The 20,044-nt window shown below is 40.1% G+C and overlaps 2 protein-coding genes across 3 annotated transcripts in view; one reads left to right on the top strand and one right to left on the bottom strand.

Annotated features, from left to right (window-relative positions):
* Nucleotides 1–16,812, top strand: part of HEATR1 (HEAT repeat containing 1) — a 59,155-nt gene extending 42,343 nt beyond the window's left edge. Inside the window, exons 34-44 of the mRNA XM_049789036.1 lie at nt 1,166–1,306; nt 3,927–4,216; nt 7,042–7,192; nt 8,243–8,401; nt 8,564–8,698; nt 8,838–8,942; nt 9,117–9,285; nt 10,408–10,562; nt 14,106–14,264; nt 15,586–15,694; nt 16,513–16,812. Coding sequence (XP_049644993.1) covers nt 1,166–1,306; nt 3,927–4,216; nt 7,042–7,192; nt 8,243–8,401; nt 8,564–8,698; nt 8,838–8,942; nt 9,117–9,285; nt 10,408–10,562; nt 14,106–14,264; nt 15,586–15,694; nt 16,513–16,601 — 1,662 coding nt within the window. The 3' untranslated portion in view covers nt 16,602–16,812. The remainder of the gene's footprint in view (nt 1–1,165; nt 1,307–3,926; nt 4,217–7,041; nt 7,193–8,242; nt 8,402–8,563; nt 8,699–8,837; nt 8,943–9,116; nt 9,286–10,407; nt 10,563–14,105; nt 14,265–15,585; nt 15,695–16,512) is intronic.
* A 2,100-nt stretch (nt 16,813–18,912) lies between these two features.
* The window catches only part of LGALS8 (galectin 8), an 811,943-nt gene continuing 810,811 nt past the window's right edge, over nt 18,913–20,044 (bottom strand). For both annotated transcript variants that reach the window (XM_049789013.1, XM_049789012.1), the window contains one exon: nt 18,913–19,835. In XM_049789013.1, coding sequence (XP_049644970.1) covers nt 19,686–19,835 — 150 coding nt within the window. In that variant the 3' untranslated portion in view covers nt 18,913–19,685. The remainder of the gene's footprint in view (nt 19,836–20,044) is intronic.

Raw genomic sequence — 20,044 nt, forward strand, 5'->3', positions numbered from 1 at the left:
AGATTGTTCTTGGAAAAGGATCTCTTGGTAACTAGGAACTTGTCTAAAAACACAGTGGTTTCCTTTCAGATTATGAATATTAATTCTAAATATGATGCTTTATATACAGTTGTGCAGTGTTCTATAATGCTCTACTGAACTGGACAGGAGGAAAATACATATTAACTAAAGCATACAATATGTTAGAACTGTCACTGGCTTTCACATTAATGTTCTTTGAAGTTTGGTTAACTTTCCTAGCTTCAAGGCATTAAGCTATCTATGAAGATATTGTTCAGGGATTACTGCCAGCACACTGGGATGTCTTGTGTAGTGCTCAGGGGACTGTGTAGTGCAGAGAATCAAATCTGGGCCTAAAGCTTGCAAAGTATGAAAATGAACACATTAGGGCCCGGAGAGATAGCACAGCGGCGTTTGCCTTGCAAGCAGCCGATCCAGGACCTAAGGTGGTTGGTTTGAATCCCGGTGTCCCCATATGGTCCCCCATGTCTGCCAGGAGCTATTTCTGAGCAGACAGCCAGGAGTAACCCCTGAGCAACGCCAGGTGTGGCCCAAAAACCAAAAAAAAAAAAAAAAAAAAAAGAAAAGAAAATGAACACATTGAGCAATTTCCCTAGTCTATTCACTTACTCTTAAATAAAATTTTTATACTGTGGTCTTTGCTTTTTCATAAATGTAATTAGAACATAATTGAAAGTTTAGTATAAGAAGTAAGGCCAGAGTGGTAGGGCATTTGCCTTGCACGCGGCCAACCCAGGACAGACCTGGTTTCGGTTTCTAGCATCCCATATTGTCCCCCAAGTCTGCCAGGAGTGACTTCTGAGTGTGGAGCTAGATGTAACCCCTGAGCACTACTGGTTGTGGCCCAAACTCCCCCCGCCTCCAAATAAGCTTAACCAGGGCTGGAGAAATAGTACAATGAGTAAGGCACTTGCCTTGCCATGTGGTCAACCCTGGTTCAACCATGGCATCCCTTAGGTACCACCAGGGGTGATTTATGAGTGCAGAACCTAGGTGCACCTTGGAGCATCACCAGTGGCCCCAAAACAAAACAGAAATTCCTAACTAGTACAAGATGTATCTGTCTATGTGGATAGAAGTCTTATCTTAATCTGAGTTGATCTTCTCTTTGAAAAACTGTTTTTGCTATGCAACCACCGTGTAGGTCAATGCCTTGCTGCCTACAGAAACATTCATTCCTGTGATCAGAGGGCTACTGGATAACCCATTACCTCCTGTGCGCCGGAAAGCATTGGATCTTTTGAACAACAAGCTACAGCAGAATATATCCTGGAAGAAGAAAACAGTAAGTGCCATTCTTTGCTTTATCCAAAAGCATTTATCCTTTTAACTTCCTCATGGTACAGTTTAACCAAGTATATTATTATTTTGAGTAAATAATGTGATGTCTCAATGTTTTACAACACAATATTAACTTTCTTAGAAGTGCTATAAGAAATCAGAGAGATTATCATATAGCAGGTGTGGCTTTGATCTCCAGCATCCCGGGACTGATTCCCGAGTGCTGAACCAGGAATAAGCCCTGAGCATCACTGGCTATGGCCCAAACAATCCCCCCCCCCCAAAGTACAATAATATTTTTCCTACATTTTAGTGAAGATTCTTTTTACTGTTTTATTTAACTAATTTACATAACATTAGATTTCAGGGTGTAACAAAATATGTTTAGTAGATATCATTTACAGTTATAAAAATTCTTCTTACAATGAAAACATAGTATTTTCAAATAATACAAAGTAGTAATAACTGTAGTCATCATATTATTACAACCCTCTGACATTCATTTTGTACCTGGAAGTTTATACCTTTTGACCTCCTTAGTCACACTTCTAGTTCTTCTTTTCCTACCTTCTAGAAACCACCAGTCTGTTTTCGGCAAACCTGGTATATTTTGTTGTTTTTAGATTCCACATGTATGTGAGATCACAGGGTAATTGACTTAGTAGCACTTGCTTCACTTAGCACCCTACCCTTACTCAAGGTCTATTCATATTGTAAATGGGAAGGTTTTCTTCTTTTTCTTTTTTGTTGCTGTTATATTTATTATTACACCAGTTGCATTTTCTTTAGCCATCCATTCATCAGTGGACTTCATGACAATGTTGGTTTTTTTTGTTTTTGTTTTTGTTTTTTTTTGGTTTTTGGGTCACACCCGGCGGTGCTCAGGGATTACTCCTGGCTGTCTGCTCAGAAATAGCTCCTGGCAGGCACAGGGGACCATATGGGACACCGGGATTCGAACCAACCACCTTTGGTCCTGGATCGGCTGCTTTCGAGGCATATGCTGCTGTGGACAATGTTGTTTTAATGTCATGGCCTATATATATATCATACTACAGAAAGTATGATTGGAGGTGGTGTGTAACATGTATTTTCAAGTTAGCATCTTATTTTATACCCAGAACTAAAATTGTTGTCATTGTATTTTTAATTTTTTGAGGCATTATCACATTGTTTTTCATGTGGCTGCACAAATTTACACTCTCTCTAGCAGTACACAATTGTTTGTTTGGTTGTTTTGTTTGTTTTGGGGCCACACCCAGCAGTGCTTAGCGATCATTTCTGGCTCTGTACCCAGAAATCGCCCCTGGCAGGCTCAGGGGACCATATAGGATGCCAGGAATCAAACCTGGGTCTGTTTTTACTCTACTGAAGTTGGGTTTAAGTATGATATAGTTAGTGGTCCATTTTCATTATTTGTGCAGATGACTTCAGTTTTTTGGTTGTTTTATTTTTTAACATTGTTGATTGAAAAGTTTGCCTCTCCTCATTGTATGTTCTTGGCTACTTGTTACAAATAAATTAACCATAGATGATAGGTTTATTTCTAAGCTCCATTTTGTTTCACTTAATTTTATGGCTTTATAATAAGAATTTGAAATTTTGGAACATAAAGCTTTTGGCCTTGTTCTAAGAACACAGTTTGGCTACTCAGTGACTTTTGTGATTCTATACAGATTTTAGAATTATTCTTTCTTTTTTTTTTTTTCTTTTAAGGGAGGGAGAAAAGGAAGAGTGGAAGGAGAGAAGGAAAGGAGGAAGGGAAAGAAGTAAAGGAAGCAGGAAGGGAAGGAAAGAAAGGAAGGAAATCAGGAAGGAGGGAAGGAATGGAGAAAGGAAAGAAGGAATTTATTCTTTCTATCAAAAACATTTAATGCCATTTAAATTTGTATAGGAATTGTATTGAACTTGTGGATTGCTTTAGATAGTATAAATATTTTAACTATCCTAATTTATAATGCATTTATATAATGCATTTTCATTTATTTTGTTGTCTTCACATTTTTTAATTGTTATCTTAAAAGTCTTCTGGTTACTCCTCTATTACCTTCTTGATTAATAAGCTTTTTACTAGGTATTTGAAGCAATTGTGAATAAGTTTATTTTCTCTATATGAATGCTTAAAATTCTTGCTTAATATATGCTATATGTTGCCTGATTTTTTTTTTTCGATTTCTAATCCTCTTTAGCAGAAATCTTTTTTTTTTTTTTTTTTTTTTTGGTTTTTGGGTCACACCCGGTAACGCTCAGGGGTTACTCCTGGCTATGTGCTCAGAAGTTGCTCCTGGCTTGGGGGATCGTATGGGACACTGGGGGATCGAACCATGGTCCATCCAAGGCTAGCACAGGCAAGGCAGGCACCTTACCTTTAGCGCCACCGCCTGGCCCCTAGCAGAAATCTTAATCTTAAACCCATGGGGTATTTATATAGAATTAAAATTGCCACAACACATAATGCACTTGGCCATAAATAAAGAATATGTAAATAAAGAATATCCTGTGTATATATATATGCCTTAGAATCTCTGGATCAGGATTTATATCTAGGGAGTTTCAAGTAATCAAATGGAAAGATAATGAACTATCAACTTTAATCAGTTGTGAATTTTTCCTGTCCTCTTTAGGTTTATAATTTCCTAAAACTGGTTCCAGTTCTTCTGGCTATTGTGCCACATAAAAGAAAGTCATTAGAAGAGCAGGCCATAAACAGACAGACTGCTTTATATACTCTCAAGCTTTTATGCAAGAATTTTGGTACAGAAAATCCAGAGCCTTTTGTCCCAGTGCTGAGCACCGCAGTGAAACTAATTGACCCAGAAAGAAAGGAAGAGAAGAATGTCTTGGGAAGTGCCCTGCTATGTGTAGCAGAGGTGGTCTCTACTCTGGAAGCACTGGCCATCCCTCAGCTTCCCAGGTATGGTGATCGTACCAAACAGAAGACAAATGGAATCAACAATAGTTTTGGAGCCCCAATACAAAGTATATGGGGAACCCCCCCCCTTTTTTTTTAAATGTTTGGGCCACATCTGGTGACGCTCAGGGGTTACTATTGGCTCTGTGCTCAGAAGTTGCTCCTGGCTTGGGGGACCATATGGGATGCTGGGGTGTTGAACCGTGGTCTGTCCTGGGTTAGCCGTGTTCAAGGCAAGTGCCCTACCGCTGCATTCCAGCCCTCTTTTTTTTTTTTCTTCCAATTTGTTTTATTTTGGGGTCATACCCAGCAGTCTCAAGACTTAATCATCGCTTTGCCCTCTGGAATCATTCCTGACAGTGCTTGGTAGGAGGGTGGGGGGCGGGCTTATCGGATGCAAGGCAAATGTCCTACCAGCTGTAGTAGGCTGGAGTCCAATTTCTAAAGGAGTAATGTTTTCAGGAACACTGATTGTTTCTTGTTCCCAATTTTCATTGCTCTCTGGCCTGTCATAAGGAAGGAAAAAGGTGGCTTTTATGGGAGGTCAGTCATTTGGGCTAACGCTGCCTCAAGTGGCCCACCCACATTCATAGCTAATGTTCTCAGTAGTGCTTTTATTTATTCATTGGCTCTGTAGCCAGAGCAAGATTACTTGGCCTGTGAGAACTTTGCCACACATGAAAAGGAGAAAGTGTCCTCCCCTTGGAATTTGGGATTTCTTTTTTTTTGGGGGGGGGGGGGGTTTGGATCACACCTGGCAGCGCTCCGGGGCTACTCCTGGCTCTACGCTCAGAAATCGCCCCCAGCAAGCTTGGGGTGTTGCAAGTCAGCCCCTGAAGAGGTTGACTGATGGAGGGATGGAGGATGAGGTCTTTCCCCTCCAGCTCGGAGCACGCCTCTGCCACCCTGTTCAGCCCGCGGTTCTAAGGTGAAGCTGCGGGTAAACAGCTCGCAGACAGTCAGCCTTGTGGAAATATTAGCTTTATTCAGTGGACAAGACTGAAGTCCAAAGCCTCAGCATCAGTTCCAGCCAAAAGCCCCTCGCCTTCCACAGACCCTTGTTTTTATCCCTCAGAATCAGGTACCACCCAATGGTGGGATCAGATACCACCCAATGGTGGAAGCAGAATCAGGTACCACCCTAGGGTGGGGGCAGAATGCCAGGTCACACCCTAGGGTAGGGCACAATCACGATCAGGGTAGGGTCAGTAACATAATAATCCCATAAAATGTTTACATACACAATTCCCCCATTTGTTTTTTAGTAAACAAACAATATTGTCTACAATTATTAAAGAAAAAACCAGTAAATAATAAAAAAGTGGCTGTTTGCATAAGCGCATCACAGGAAAATGTAAAGAAAAACTTCTAACCTAAACACAGGGTGCCCCTCCCTTAATATAAATGAATGATAATAAGCTTTTGCAATCCTGACTCCACCTTTAGCCAAAGGCAGGTAATATTTCCATAGCAACAATGTAATAAAGTAAAAATTAACATACTAGCCTTTTTCAAAAATATAACATTTCTGCCAAATATACCATACACCTGCAACTTAAAATTTTTTCAATGCTTTCTACCAAGCACTGGAACTTCTTTCTGTTCCTATACCTTTAAACTATTTTGAGGAATTTTTTGTTCCTATTAACCTTCCCTACACACAAGCACAAAAGCATAAATACAGAACATACATCTTGAAAACAGACTAATACATTAAAATACACAGTAAAATCATTTTGCAATTGAAAATATTAACTATGGAAAACAATAAAACACATTTAAATTGGCAAGAACCTGACTTAATCAAGAGATACACCTGAAGCAAAGTTAAATGCAGGCGGTTTTTAAATTAGATTGTTCATTTGGTCTTTACTGCTATTTCTCCCCATTTTTAACTAATTTTTACACCACTAAGTATCTATCACTAAGTATTTATCTTCTCAGGAGCTTGTAGTTGATTCCTTGATACATGTTTCTGGTTTTAGACACCCTGTGCTTAGGTTAGAAGTTTTTCTTTACATTTTCCTGTGATGCGCTTATGCAAACAGCCGCTCTTTTATTATTGACTAATTTTTCTTTTAATAATTGTAGACAATATTGTTTGTTTACTAAAAACAAAAGGGGGAATTGTTGTGTATGTAAATATTTTGGGGGATTACTATGTTGCTCACCCTAATCTGTGCCCTACCCTAGGGTGAGACCTGGCATTCTGCCCCCACCCTAGGGTAGGACCTGATTCTGCTTCCACCATTGGTTGGTATCTGATCCCACCATTGGGTGGGACCTGACTCTGGACTATAAGAGCAAGGGTCTGTGGAAGACGAGGGCTTTTTGCTGGCTGGAACTGAATCTGAGTCTTTGGACTTCAGTTTTGTCCATCCGAATAAAGCAAATATTTCCACGAGCCTGATTGTCTGCGAGCTGTTTACCCGCCGTTTCACCTCAGAACCGTGGGCTAGACAGGGTGGCAGACGCGTGCTCCGAGCTGGAAGAAAAGGGCCTCATTCTCCATCCCTCCATCAGTCAACCTCTTCAGGGGCTGACCTGCTACAGGGGGACCATATGGGATGCTGGGATTCAAACCATGGTCCTTCTGCATGCAAGGCAAACACCTTACCTCCATGCTATCTCTCCGGCCCTCTCCTTGGGATTTCTTTGGTTTCTACATTACTACCTTCCACACAGCATACTTGCTTTTAGTCACAAGATGAGGCATCAGAGACTAGAACAGTGAGGGGTAAAAATGGATGCTTCTCATACTGACCTCTATTCCAGTCTTCATTCTGTTTATGCTTCATGGTACTTAAAACCTCTTGTTTCTTTTTTAGACTGATGCCATCATTGCTGGAAACCATGAAAAATACCAGCGAGCTGCTATCAGGTGAAGTCTACCTTCTGAGTACCTTGGCGGCCCTGCAGAAGGTGGTTGAGACACTCCCACACTTCATCAGCCCTTATCTAGAAGGTGTTTTGTTCCAGGTAGGCCACAGTGACCCACACACATGGTTTTCTGGAAAAAGGGAGTTATTGAAAAATTAATCATTTTACTTGTTTTTAAAAGGTTCTGTTTGGCAGGAAGATTCTTTTTTCTAAAAAAGACTTTGTAGTTTTGTTTGTTTGTTTGTTTTTTAACTAAATTCCTGTAATTCTGCCAGTGTCCCTTTTCCTTATCTGGTATTACTGTAGGTTTTATGGGGGGGGTCCCTTTCTGAGCTTTTTTGGTTGGTTAGTTGGTTGGTTGGTTGGTTGGTTGGTTGGTTGGTTGGTTGGTTGGTTTGGGGCCAACCTAGCAGTGCTCAGGGATTACTTCCCGGTTCTGTCTCAGGAATCACTCCTGACAGACTTGGACCATGTGGGATGCTGGGGATCAAACCCGGGTCAGTCGCATGCAAGCCAAATACCCTACTTTGTGCTGTCATCTCAACCTCCCTTTCTGGGTTTTGCAGAATGTATTTTACTGCTATTTCCCCCATTAAGGGGAAATCTAATTCTGGTAGAGAATTCCTATTTCTTTGTGCAGAAAATGATGTGTTATTTGATCAATGCAAGAATCTGCATTGCAGTTCTCTGGTTCCTTGTGAGAGCATTTCTACTTGAAAACCTGACTCCTCATTCTTTCATCTATCATTTACGATGTTTAGAGCCTTAACTGATTTGGTATGCTAAGTCTGTAGTCATAGCTTGCAGGTAGGCAGTTTTAGAAAGGACCTCTCTAGACTAGTCTAGCTTTCTAGACTTTTCAAGGAAATTCTTTCCATGAACTCCTGACCTAAGAAAATAGCCTGAGTGCTCTGTTCTGCCTCCCACATTTACCTAGACCTCCAGGAGTTTAGAGTTAAAATAGAAATATCTATCTTAATGCATAGACTTTCAGTCAATAAAAGCAGTTTAAAAGCAGTTCTCGATTAAGTTACAATATCCTGAATTATTATGGTCACTGGCATCTCACATGACTACTCTAACTTTCTGATGTGTCGACATTCTCAGTGACTACTTTTAATCGTCTTAATCACTCTTATATTCCTACAGGTGATTCGTATGGAGAAAATCACTAGTGAAATCGGTTCTACCTCACAGGCTAATGTCCGTCTCACATCTCTTAAAAAGACCCTGGCTACTAAGATTTCACCACGAGTTTTGCTGCCAGCCATCAACAAAACATACACACAAATTAAGAAGAACTGGAAGGTTAGACTATATTGGGTACTGAACTTTGGACAAGGGAAAGGTGGTACTGAAATTTGTAAATTTTTACTTAAGAATCTGGTTTTTTAATGTCTTTAGAACTGTATGACTGAACTCCAGGAATATTAAAATAATTAAAATGAGCACTTCTCTTGTTATTGGTAGAATCACATGGGTCCATTTATGAGCATCTTGCAAGAGCATATTGGGGTAATGAAGAAGGATGAACTCACTTCCCATCAGTCTCAGCTCACTGTATTTTTCTTGGAGGCCCTGGACTTCCGAGCACAGCATTCTGAGGTACACTTATTCTCATCCTCCCATATCCTAAAGTTATCTGCCAGCTAAAATTCTGGATGTGTAACCTAGTGTATCTGCCAAACATATTTCAAAAGAGATGTCAGTATTCTGACTAATATGTCAGCTCTCTACCTTTCAGAATCATCTGGAAGAAATTGGAAAAACGGAAAAGTGTATCATTGACTGTCTGGTAGCCATGGTGGTAAAGCTTTCTGAAGTCACTTTTAGACCTCTGTTCTTTAAGGTAAACATCTCTCTCTCCCCTCACCTTCCCTCTCCCTCTTCTCTCTCTTCCTTTCCTTCTCCCTCTTCTTCTCCTCCTTCTCCTCTCTTCCTTTCTCCTCTCTCCCTCTCTCCTCTTTCCTTTCTCCTCCCTCCTGGCTGCTTAGAAGAAACTAAAATTATTTTATCTTTTCAGTTATTTGATTGGGCAAAAACTGAAGATGCCCCAAAAGACAGACTCTTGACGTTTTACAACTTGGCAGACTGCATTGCTGAAAAACTGAAAGGACTTTTTACTTTGTTTGCTGGTCACTTAGTGAAGCCTTTTGCTGATATCTTGAACCAGGTGAACATTTCCAAAACAGGTTGGTAGCTGGTTTAAGTTCATTAGCAGGAAACAGTAAATAAGATTGTGATGGTTTCTAAAGCCAATAGAGAAGGACGTGAATTGCTTATTTTATACTTGGTTATCAGGCATTTAATTGTTTATTTTTAAAAATAATGAACTTATTGGGCCAGGAAATAGTGGCAGGTATTATGGCATGCCTTACCTGTACCCTACCCATTTACTCCCTGACATTGCAAGGTCCACCAAACATCACTGAGTGTATCCCTGAATGCCCCAGAGCACTTTTCAGGTGATCCAGGTAATATTTGACTCCACCAGGCCTGAGCAGTATCACAACACCGGACCCTTGCATTGAATTGCCAGTCTGTTTGGCAGAATCACCACTGGAGTCTTGAGCCTCCTAAGCACTGCGGGGGGGGGGGGGGGCACTTCCCCAAAATTAATACGATAAATTAATGAAATGTTATTGACACTTGGATGAAATAGATATGCATTACTATTCATTAGCACAAATAATTTTTTAACACATTAAAATTAAAGTTGATTTAGTCCTGGGATTGGACCAGTAGTACAGAGGGTAGGGTGCTTGGTTTGCATGCAGTTGACCCATGGGAGTTTGGTCTCCAGCATCCCATATGGTACCCTGAACACTACCAGGAGTTATTCCTGAGTATAGAGCCAGGAGTCATTTCTGAGCCTTGCCAGGTGGTGGTCCAAACCTCCCCTCAATCAAAAGATTGATTTAGTCTTAATGAAAAGCAATTGATTGGTAGCTTAATATGCCTCACTAAGAAGGAAGAAGGAAATTACTTCTTGAAGACCATTTTGGAGGCATTGAGGTTATGTGGGGTCAGGGTTGCTATACTCAGAGATCTGGCTTTATGCTCAGGGCTCACTCCTGGCAGTGCTTGGAGGACCATATGTAGTGCCACAGATGGGATTGGGGTTGATTTGTGCAAGCAAGTGCTTTAACCTCTGTACTATCACTCCAGCCCTTCAGAGACCATTTTATATGTGTTGTGTCTTTATTCTAATGAATTTTAGGTGACTTTAAAAATACGCTTCTGTCAACAGTGTTTTCAACAGTGGAGATTAAGTTGTGAAGCTTGATTCTTATTTTACTCTTCCCTATCTACAGATGAAGCATTTTTTGATTCTGAAGATGATCCTGAGAAGTGCTGCTTGTTATTAGAATTTATTTTGAACTGTCTATATAAAATCTTCCTTTATGATACCCAGCATTTTGTAAGTAAAGACAGAGCTGAAGCCTTGATGATGCCATTGGTGGATCAGGTAAACAAATAGAATCTTAATTAAGAGCTGATGTCACTATTACATTTTTACTGTTTTTATATCTATAATTTGTTGAGCTTTCCCCCCTCCATGTTTTCTTCTTTCCTACTGATATTTTTATTTCCAAGTTGATTTTTCAATTTTCAAGACTATAACATCACCATAATAGCATACTGTTCTACTTTAGAATTTTTCAGATGCAAAGCATTAGCACAGTGGGTAGGGTGTAAAGTTCTAGTGTTTAAATTTGTTATTTTTACCAAAAAAAAAAAAAAAAAAAAGGGCCGGGCGGTGGCGCTGGAGGTAAGGTGCCTGCCTTACCTTCGCTAGCCTAGGACGGACTGTGGTTCGATCCCCCGGCATCCCATATGGTCCCCCAAGCCAGGAGCGACTTCTGAGCGCATAGCCAGGAGTAACCCCTGAGCGTCACCGGGTGTGGCCCAAAAAAAAACCAAAAAAAAAAAAAAAAAAATTGTTATTTTTACATGTTTTGGTTTTGGGGATTTATTTGTTTGGTTGTTTGGTTGACTGGTTTTGGGTCATACCGGCAGTGCTCAGGGGTTACTCCTGGCTCTATGCTCAGAAATTGCTCCTGGCAGGCTCAGGGGGCCATATGGGATGTCAGGATTTGAACCACCATCATTCTGCGTGCAAGGCAAATGCCCTACCTCTATGTTATCTCTCTGACCCCTTGGACCATACTTGGTGCTTAAGATTTACTCCTAGCTCTGCAGTCAGTAATCAACAGAAGAGATGCCAGGTATGGGTTGACTGCATATAAAGTGAGTATCTTACCCACTGTACTGTTGTTCCCACCCGTACATTTTTTTCTTTTTTTCTTTTTGGAGGCAATTAGGTTACTTCTGGAGTTTTGCTCAGAATTTATTCTTGGCAGGCTTGGGGGGACCATATGGCATACCAAGGATTGAACCTGGGTCAGCCACTTGCTGGGCATACACTGTACTTGCTGTGCCATTTTCTCTGGCCCCAATTCAGTCATTTAAAACCATTCATTGGGGCCAGAGCAGTGGCACAAGTGGTAGGGCATCTTCCTTGCACGTGCTAGCCTAAGACAGACCGCGGTTTGATCCCTCAGTGTCCCATATGGTCTCCCAAGCCAAGAGCGATTTCTGAGCACATAGCCAGGAGGAACCCCTGAGCATCAGCGGGTGTGCCCCCCCCAAAAAAAAATTTTAAAAAATAATAATAAAATGAAAGCATTCTTTGCCTCCATCTGCTAAAGATTTGGCCTCCATGAAGCTTCTGAGGGTGTCAGTCATACATTGTACCTACTGTGCTATTGTTCTGGGATTTTTAAGACATTTTTAAGAATGGGTTTACTAAGAATGTTTTGGGACTTGATCACCTTCAGGGAGAACTCAAAGCCCTTCTGCTAGACCAGAAGTTCTCAAATAGATTTTGCTCAAGGCTGGAGGGATATACAATGGGTAGGGGATATGCCTTGAACACAGCAAGCCAGGTTTGACCCCCAATACCACATAGGTTCCTTAAGCCTGCCAGAAGTGATCCCTGAGCACAGTGCCAAATAAATAAGCACTGAACACTGCTGGTTGCAGTGTTAAAGGTGCCCAAAGCTTGCCTAGACCTGGGTTGGGGTCCAGGGTTGGAGATGCCTGAGCCCGGAGAGAAGTCCCAGGGATCAGGTATGCCCAGAGTGCAAGGAAAGCCCACCGCTCAATTGAGGAGACACAAACCTTGGAGGATGCAAACACACGTGGTTTATTCAATCTCGAAGCGCTTCGGGTCCACTCACAGCCACCTAACGCAGCAGGAATTTTCAGTCTGTAGTGAGACCCCGAGCTATTCTTCACACAAGTTTTTAAGGAGTTTTACATGGTAATTAGCAAACAGGTCAAAGCATTTTATAGGTTGTAAAAATGTATGAGTTTGAATTTTACCAATGACAATCTCAGAAAATGGGGCAAATCCTGCCCCTTCATGACCTCACAGGTGTTCCATCCTGAGTCTGATGTTTTTCCTGATAAAGGTAGTCCTCCCATGTAGTCCCTAGGTGTGTACTGATTTGGCTCAGGGAATGTCCCTTGTTGGCAGGGCAGAGGTCCCTTGTGCCAGGGTGAAGTTGTCACTCTGGGTTGTGGACTTGACTGTGGAAAGGTCATGAAGTTATTTTGTTGAAAGATAAATCTCCTAGCAAGCTAGTGACAAGCGAGATCAGCATTACTTTTAACAATTTTTATTTTTTCTATATCACCCACTATTAGTTATGCTGTATTTCATAGTGCCTTGGTTTCCTTTTGAAACTGTTTCAGAGTTTACTCTTCCTGCTTGATGCCAGAGTGTCTTATCATGTACTAGGGTGGAGGTGTCACTCTGGGCTATAAAAACTTTTTAGCTAGCAAGTGACGAAAGCAAATTTAGCATGTTCTTGACTCATAACTACTTTTATGTTTGTTTGCTTGTTTTTAAAGTGCCCAAATGTCTTTTTGATCTCTTTCTTAAAGATCCTGTTATTTTCTCAATATGCATCAAGTGAGCAGGAGTAATTCTTATCTTCTTGAGCCAGTCCACTAGCTAGCCTGGGGCCCCATGGGCAGTGAGGCTCTGCCTGCCTGTCAGGGATTCTGAAATAACTTTCTGGGGGGAAAAAAAAAACAACTTTAAAAGCAAGGAGGGGTTTTTCTAAGCTGTATGAAAAAAGGGAAAACACAACTTTGTAAAAGAAAGAAACTAGGTTCTTGTTTACTATATTATTCTAAGCTAACAGTCTAAATCTACTATTTCTAAATGCTATAAAACATAAGAACTCAGAATTAAACTCAACGTCGGGACTCAAAGCCAAACTTTTTATCTTGCATTTGTCTAGTACTCTTCCTGGCCAATTTCCTTGTATCTGACATTTTTCCTAAAAAAAAAATGTCTTTTTCTGTTAGGTGGGCTCAAAGGGCTAAGTGAGCTTGGGCCCTCCTTATCTCCAGTGGTCAGGTTGCTTCTAGCCTGTGGTTCCACCCAACTGCCTGTCAGGGGCCTGGGGTAGTTAGAAGAAGAAGCACAAAGTCCCAAGATTAAAGAATGTAAAAAAAAAAAAAAAAAAAAAAAAACTTTACCAGAAATTAAAACTAAGGTCAAAATAAAAGTCACACTAAATCAAAATTGAAGATCATGTGATTTCCAGACTCTACAGCAATTCTTCCCCCTCCCCCCCGAAATATATTTATATATGATTATATATAAATACATAATATTTATATATATTATATAAACAGAAAGGGCCTCCTAATTGCACCCAAGACTGCTACTACCTGCTAGATTGGTTCATCACTCCCCAAGAGGTAAGAGCTCATATTGGGGCAACTGCTAGAAGAAAGGAGAATTAGGCTAAGGGCTGTAAGAGTCGCTTAACTTCCAGAAGGTATTAAATTTGCTCTAAGGAAATATTAGACAAGTACTGAGGTGGTGAGCCTGTTAATGTGAAACAGTAGAATATTATTCACTCCTAGAAATTTTTTTTCGAACAAGGGAGAATGAGACTGGTACTTAAAGTTCTTATCTTACTCTCAATAGCTGGAGAACAGGCTTGGAGGAGAAGAGAAGTTCCAGGAACGGGTGACAAAGCACCTGATTCCATGCATCGCGCAGTTTTCAGTGGCCATGGCAGATGACTCTCTTTGGAAACCACTGAATTACCAGATTCTACTAAAGACAAGAGACTCCTCGCCCAAGGTTAGGAATCGTGATTGACAAACACTGATTCTGTGTTCTAACTGGGGCCCTCTTCCAAACTTGTTTATTTCCTGTGACCCTGGTCCTACCAGTTGGCTTCTTAGCCTTTTGCTTTGCTTTCTCCCCACATCCCTGCCCCATCCCTCTTTACATGGTTTTTATCTCTGCTATAGAGGACTCAGGTCAGCTATGAGGAACAAATAGTGCTGTTTGTCATCTAGGACCAGAGGTCAGACTGTTAGAACTCTGAGCCCAGAAATCTTGTATAAGTACCATTTAATTTATCTGCCATTGTATAGTGAAAATGTTTTCAATTTGCCTACAACAGACTGCATTATGAATTAGGGAATGTGATATCTGCATTGTGTGTGTCAAGTTCCCAACTCTGTTGAATGGTGGCAGTAAGTGGTGATGGTAAAGATATTTATATGAAAGCTAGGGAAGAACTCCAAAGATCCTCAGCTTGATCTCTGACTCCACGTGGCTCCTAGAGAACTGCTGGGCATAACCCTGATGGCCCCCTCCCCTCCTATACTGTAGCTCTGTACTACCTGTCAGTCATGTCCCCCTCCCTCCAAACCCACAAAAGAGAGATACTGACATGAGAGGGCACTGGTAGAAGTTAAAATGCTGGGGCCAGAGTGGTAACATAGTGGGTAGGGCATTTGCCTTGCATGTGGCTGACTCAGGGCGACGTGGGTTTGATCCCCAGCATCCTATATGGTCCCCCAAGCCTGCCAAGAGCAATTTCTGAGCACAGAGCCAAGAGTAGCCCCTGAGCACAGCTGGGTGTGGCCCAAAAACAAAACCTAAATAGAAGTTAAAATTTCACACTTTGTGTTTTCAAACTTTCTAGCAGTGAATTTCCATGTGTCTTATTAAACCTCATTATTATTATTATTATTTTGGTTTGGGGGGGCATACCCAGCAGTGCTCAAGGGTTACTCCTGGCACTGCAATCAGAAATTACTCCTGGTAGGCTTAGGGGACTATATGGGATGCCAGGGATTCAACTTGGGTCAGCCACATGCAAGGCAGATGCTCTACCTGCTGTGCTATCCCTCTGGCCCTTGTTTTATTATTTTTTAAAAAAGAGTTATAAATGACATTAAAATAAAGTTCTGTAGTAATAATGGAACATAGTTTGGAGAAAAACACTTGCTTTACAAGGCTGCCCACAAGTACCCCAAATCATAATGAACATAAAGTAAAAATGACTTATGTAACAGTTTAAAAAATTGGCGCTAGACTCAAGCCAAACTGATCTTATGACTAACAATAAATGGATTCCACTATATTTATTCTTTTTTCATTCTTTCAGGTTCGATTTGCTGCTCTAATCACTGTGTTAGCATTGGCTGAAAAATTGAAGGAGAACTATATTGTCTTGCTGCCGGAATCTATTCCTTTCTTAGCTGAATTAATGGAAGGTAATTACCAAACTATTTAATAGTAAAAATCATTAGAAAATGGAGAATAATGCACTTTGCCTTGCTCTCCACTTAAGATTTCCAACATCTCTTAAGTAGAATGAGATTTAGGATTCCAGATGTGGGGATGCTGTGCCCAAAATGTCTAGTGCCACTAAGGAGATGGAACAGGAGAGCTACCTATCAGCATTTTCTTAGTGTCTGTATGGGGTCTGTATGGGGGTGCTCTGTGTGAATGACTTCATTTAATCCTCACATATGATACTGGCCATTATCCCTATTTTATAAGGAAGGAAATAGAGACTTCTGAGGATTAAGTAATTTGATAATGTAAACAGGTGAGTTTGACTGATGGGACTGTGGATTAAGTCCAGGTTTGTACAGTTCCAGACATGTAGCAGATACGCATGTATCAGTCCACGAAATAACAGTTTATCTGTTAGCTGTGATAGTAGAGACAAGTAGACAAGTGCTTTCATAGTAAAGATTCATTCCATATCAAAAAAGTCTGCTGTTTCATACCTATGAGATTGAGCGGTGGCAGGGCGACTTGGAGTATGAAACGCTCAGAAAAGTGGCCTGGCTAGGAATTTGGAATTTTTACATGTGTCACTATGTTGGGAGTTGTATTGTATTCAGCCTCCAGGTCTAAGTAAGATAAGAATGAAGACAAAAGGAATACAGAAACAGCATTCCATGCTGCTTTCAGTCTTTAAAGGAACTCCACTCCAAAAAGTGCACATCAAGAATTAGGCTAATGATAACTGAGGCTGGAAGACTAACTCATTGGGTTTTTTTGTGTGTGTTCTTTTTTTTAGATGAATGTGAAGAAGTAGAACAACAGTGCCAAAAGACAATTCAGCAACTGGAAACTATACTGGGAGAGCCTCTTCAAAGCTACTTCTAAGACTTTGGGGGTTTGTTGTTGGTATTTCATGCTCTCTATTCAGAGTTCAAGTTTATTTCTCACATTTTTATTTTGGGGTGTTTGGTACCATGTTATTTTTGATGCCTTATACCTACTCGGACTATTACATTACAGAATTCCCACCTGGTTTGTACGACCCCAGAAGCCATTCCTGCCAGGTATATAGAATTTCAAGAAAGAGTAATAAATAAAGGGCTGAAGCGATAGTACAGCAGTAAGTGTTTGCCTTGCATGCAGGCGACCTAGGACAGATCCATGTTCAATCCCCGAACCTGCCAGGAGTGGTTTCTGAGCACAGAACCAGGAGTAACTCCTGAGCACTGCCGGATGTGGCCAAAAAAAAAAAAACTAACACACAAAAAAAATAAATACATACTATTTTTTATCTGGACTACCGTGTTTGTTTAAACTTTAGTCCTTTTTGATTAATAATAACACACATTTAAGTTTTAGCACTCAGATCTAATACCTCTTCATAGATTGTAAGTATCCATGTCAGAGATTCCATTCCAAATAGCTCTCTACTGGTTCCTGAGTTCAGAGCCATGAGGAAGCCCCGAGCATCACTGGGCGTGGTCCAAACTCTTCCAATCCCTCCTCCCCCAAAGTAAAGGAAATTATTCATTGAACACTCAACAGTAATGCAATCTGGGTTTTTTACTTTTCATTTTAGGTAGATTATAGCCTTAATTTTGTATGTTTGCACTGAGGGAAGGATTTCTAGAATTCAGTTCACTTAGGACGATGTCTCTTTGATCTTTGGATGCTGGAAGGAAGGTAGTGAAGGCAATATGTTATGTATTCAATGATCTGCATCTAAATCATTCCACAAATAGAAAAGGCCCATATGCTAGGTGGCCTGAAGGAGTCCTGGCATTAGAAATGATCAGATCTCCAATAATTTCTCATGTAAAACAAAGCACAAGTATCAACTTTTTTTTTTTTAAGTATTGTTTCACAAGTTGTTTTCCCCCCAAAGTTTTGAAGTTCTCTGATCTCCATATTATGTCATGGTAAATCTAAAAAGTAAGGGCAGAGATAAAATTAAATAAATCTGCTTTAATTTTCAATTATGCCTTTTAAGGCATCTGAAAAATTGTCCCATAGCATGTTGAGTTTAAACTTCTTTGATAATATTTAATCTAAAAATTTGGTTCAGAATTGACAAAGCCAAAAGGCTGGCTTGCAGTTTAGCGATGTAACTTGCTAGCATTCCTACTTTATGCTAAGAAAGTTCTCAGAATTCATTAAAAAGTGCTAACAGTTTCTTCACCCAAAAAGCACCTTTAGATTTTTATATTCTATAAGACTCACTTATAAGTCTTAGTAATAGGCTATGTAAAACAAAGCGAAAATGTGTTGCTTATAACTCACAGGAATAAAAGTAAATGGACTTTTATTTGTCCATAAGATGCCTACACTCTCCAACATCTTAATCATGCCCTCTTGATATCTTTGAGGGATTTTAAAGCATTCTTATCTTCAATTCTCTCAATTCTCATCCCCTTGCCCCAGTATTTTGAGCTTGGCAAGGCTCAGCATAATAAACTAACATGTAAAGATGGAAAAGAATTCATTAAGTCTTAGACTTTTTTAGAGTACAAAAAATTAAGTTTTGTAATAGTATCTTTCCAACATATGGGTACAAATAGTATCTAACCAAAATCGTGGCAGAATTTATCCAAGCAATTTAATATAATAAAATGACCTGACTGAGTTAGCTTTTTACCTCCCCACTCCCAGGCCTTTGAAATTTCCTGTAACAAGATCTGACCTGTAAGAATTCTATATAAGAACTTCTGCCAACCTGCTTCAAAGAATAGAAAAAAATTACAGAAATGCAACAATTTAACTTGCCGATACAGGCTTGATTTTAATCACTTAAAAGTAGGACAATGTTTTGATCTCAGGCTAATCATGACGGATTAATCTTCACAAGAGCAGGGAGGTGATGTTTGTTTGCATGTGAACAAATGACAGATTTTTGTGTGACCTCTTCCATGGTCTTGATTTATTTCTGATACGGCTATTTTACAGACATCTCTTGACATTGCTTTGTTCCCCATAAACTTAAAAGTCAAATCCATCTTGCTTCGATCTTAAATTTGCCGTAGGACTATAAGCAGACTTTTAGTTCACCATAAATTTAAGTTTGTTTTGTTTTGTGGTCAGACCTGGCGATGGTCAGTTTCCAGGGGATCATGTGGGGTGCCAGAATCAAACCAGAGTCAGCCATATGCAAGGAAAGCTTATTAATAGTCCCTGTACTATTTTTCTGACACAAAAATAGTTGTTTTAAGGGAAGCATTTATTAGAATAGAACTTAATGACATCAAAGTAATTTCACCATCAGTTTTTGTTTTGCCTTTTTTATTTTTTTGCCTTTATTATTTAATAAGTGTTCAAGGGTTGTAGAGTCAGGTATGTATTATGCTGAAATGATATTGTGAGGGTGGGGTAATAGCTCAATACTGCCAGGAGCAAACCCAAGCAGTAATGTGGAAAGCCCCCCACACCCCAACACTACCGGGTGTAGTAGGGAAAGAAGGTGCCATATGTAGTGTAGATCAACATCAAAAACTGGTTAGGAAGGTGATCATGAAGTAGAGTCTTCTTTAAGTTAGTGCAATTTAAATACTTGAGTCATTTTTTAGACCCTGGTGGGTTTATGTAATATCTGTAAATAAAAGCTGGCAGAGCTCAAGAGCCTGAGCTGGATAGGATGGTGTGCTCTGTACCACTGTGTGTATCCCCACTTCTGGCAAAGTGCTAACAAAAATCAATGTCTGTCAGCCATTCATGGTGGGCATGCCATAAATGTCTGTTGAATAGGAAAGTTTAAACAAGGAGGCCAGAGTGGAAGAAAGGGAGAGCAGAATTCTATAATAGTGGTAAGAAGTTACAATTACCCCCAAGTGTCTTCATTCCAGATAAAGCCACGTTGCAGAGCAAGAGCGAACAACAGTTAGTATGAATATACATTAAGAGTGAAATGCACAGGAACAAAGTTAAGTATTCTATAAGCCATTTTGTATTTCAGTTTTTAGGAGTCATGTTAGTTAGCTACCAGCTTCTGACTTCCAGTAACTGGATATCTCCATCAATTTCCAGCGTGTCAATATTGCTAAGCTCTTTAAATCTGTGTCTGTACTCCAAGCAGTGTACTCCATTTATTGCAACCTTGAATTCTCTCACATCACAATAAATTATCATCTAGAAGGAAAGCAAACACATTGTTAGGTGATTCCCCTTGGTTTAAATTTGCATGCTAATAACGAAAGAAAAAGTAAATTATTTGGCACACTTTTTTACGCAGACAAGTTCTTCCAGCCTGCTGCTAACACACCCCTGTGCCCTAAGATTCTAATACAACTAAACCATATCTGACAGTGGTACCTTGTTTTATTCTAATAAGGGAAGTG

Source organism: Suncus etruscus, chromosome 15, assembly GCF_024139225.1.
Source record: "Suncus etruscus isolate mSunEtr1 chromosome 15, mSunEtr1.pri.cur, whole genome shotgun sequence".
Taxonomy (NCBI): domain Eukaryota; kingdom Metazoa; phylum Chordata; class Mammalia; order Eulipotyphla; family Soricidae; genus Suncus; species Suncus etruscus.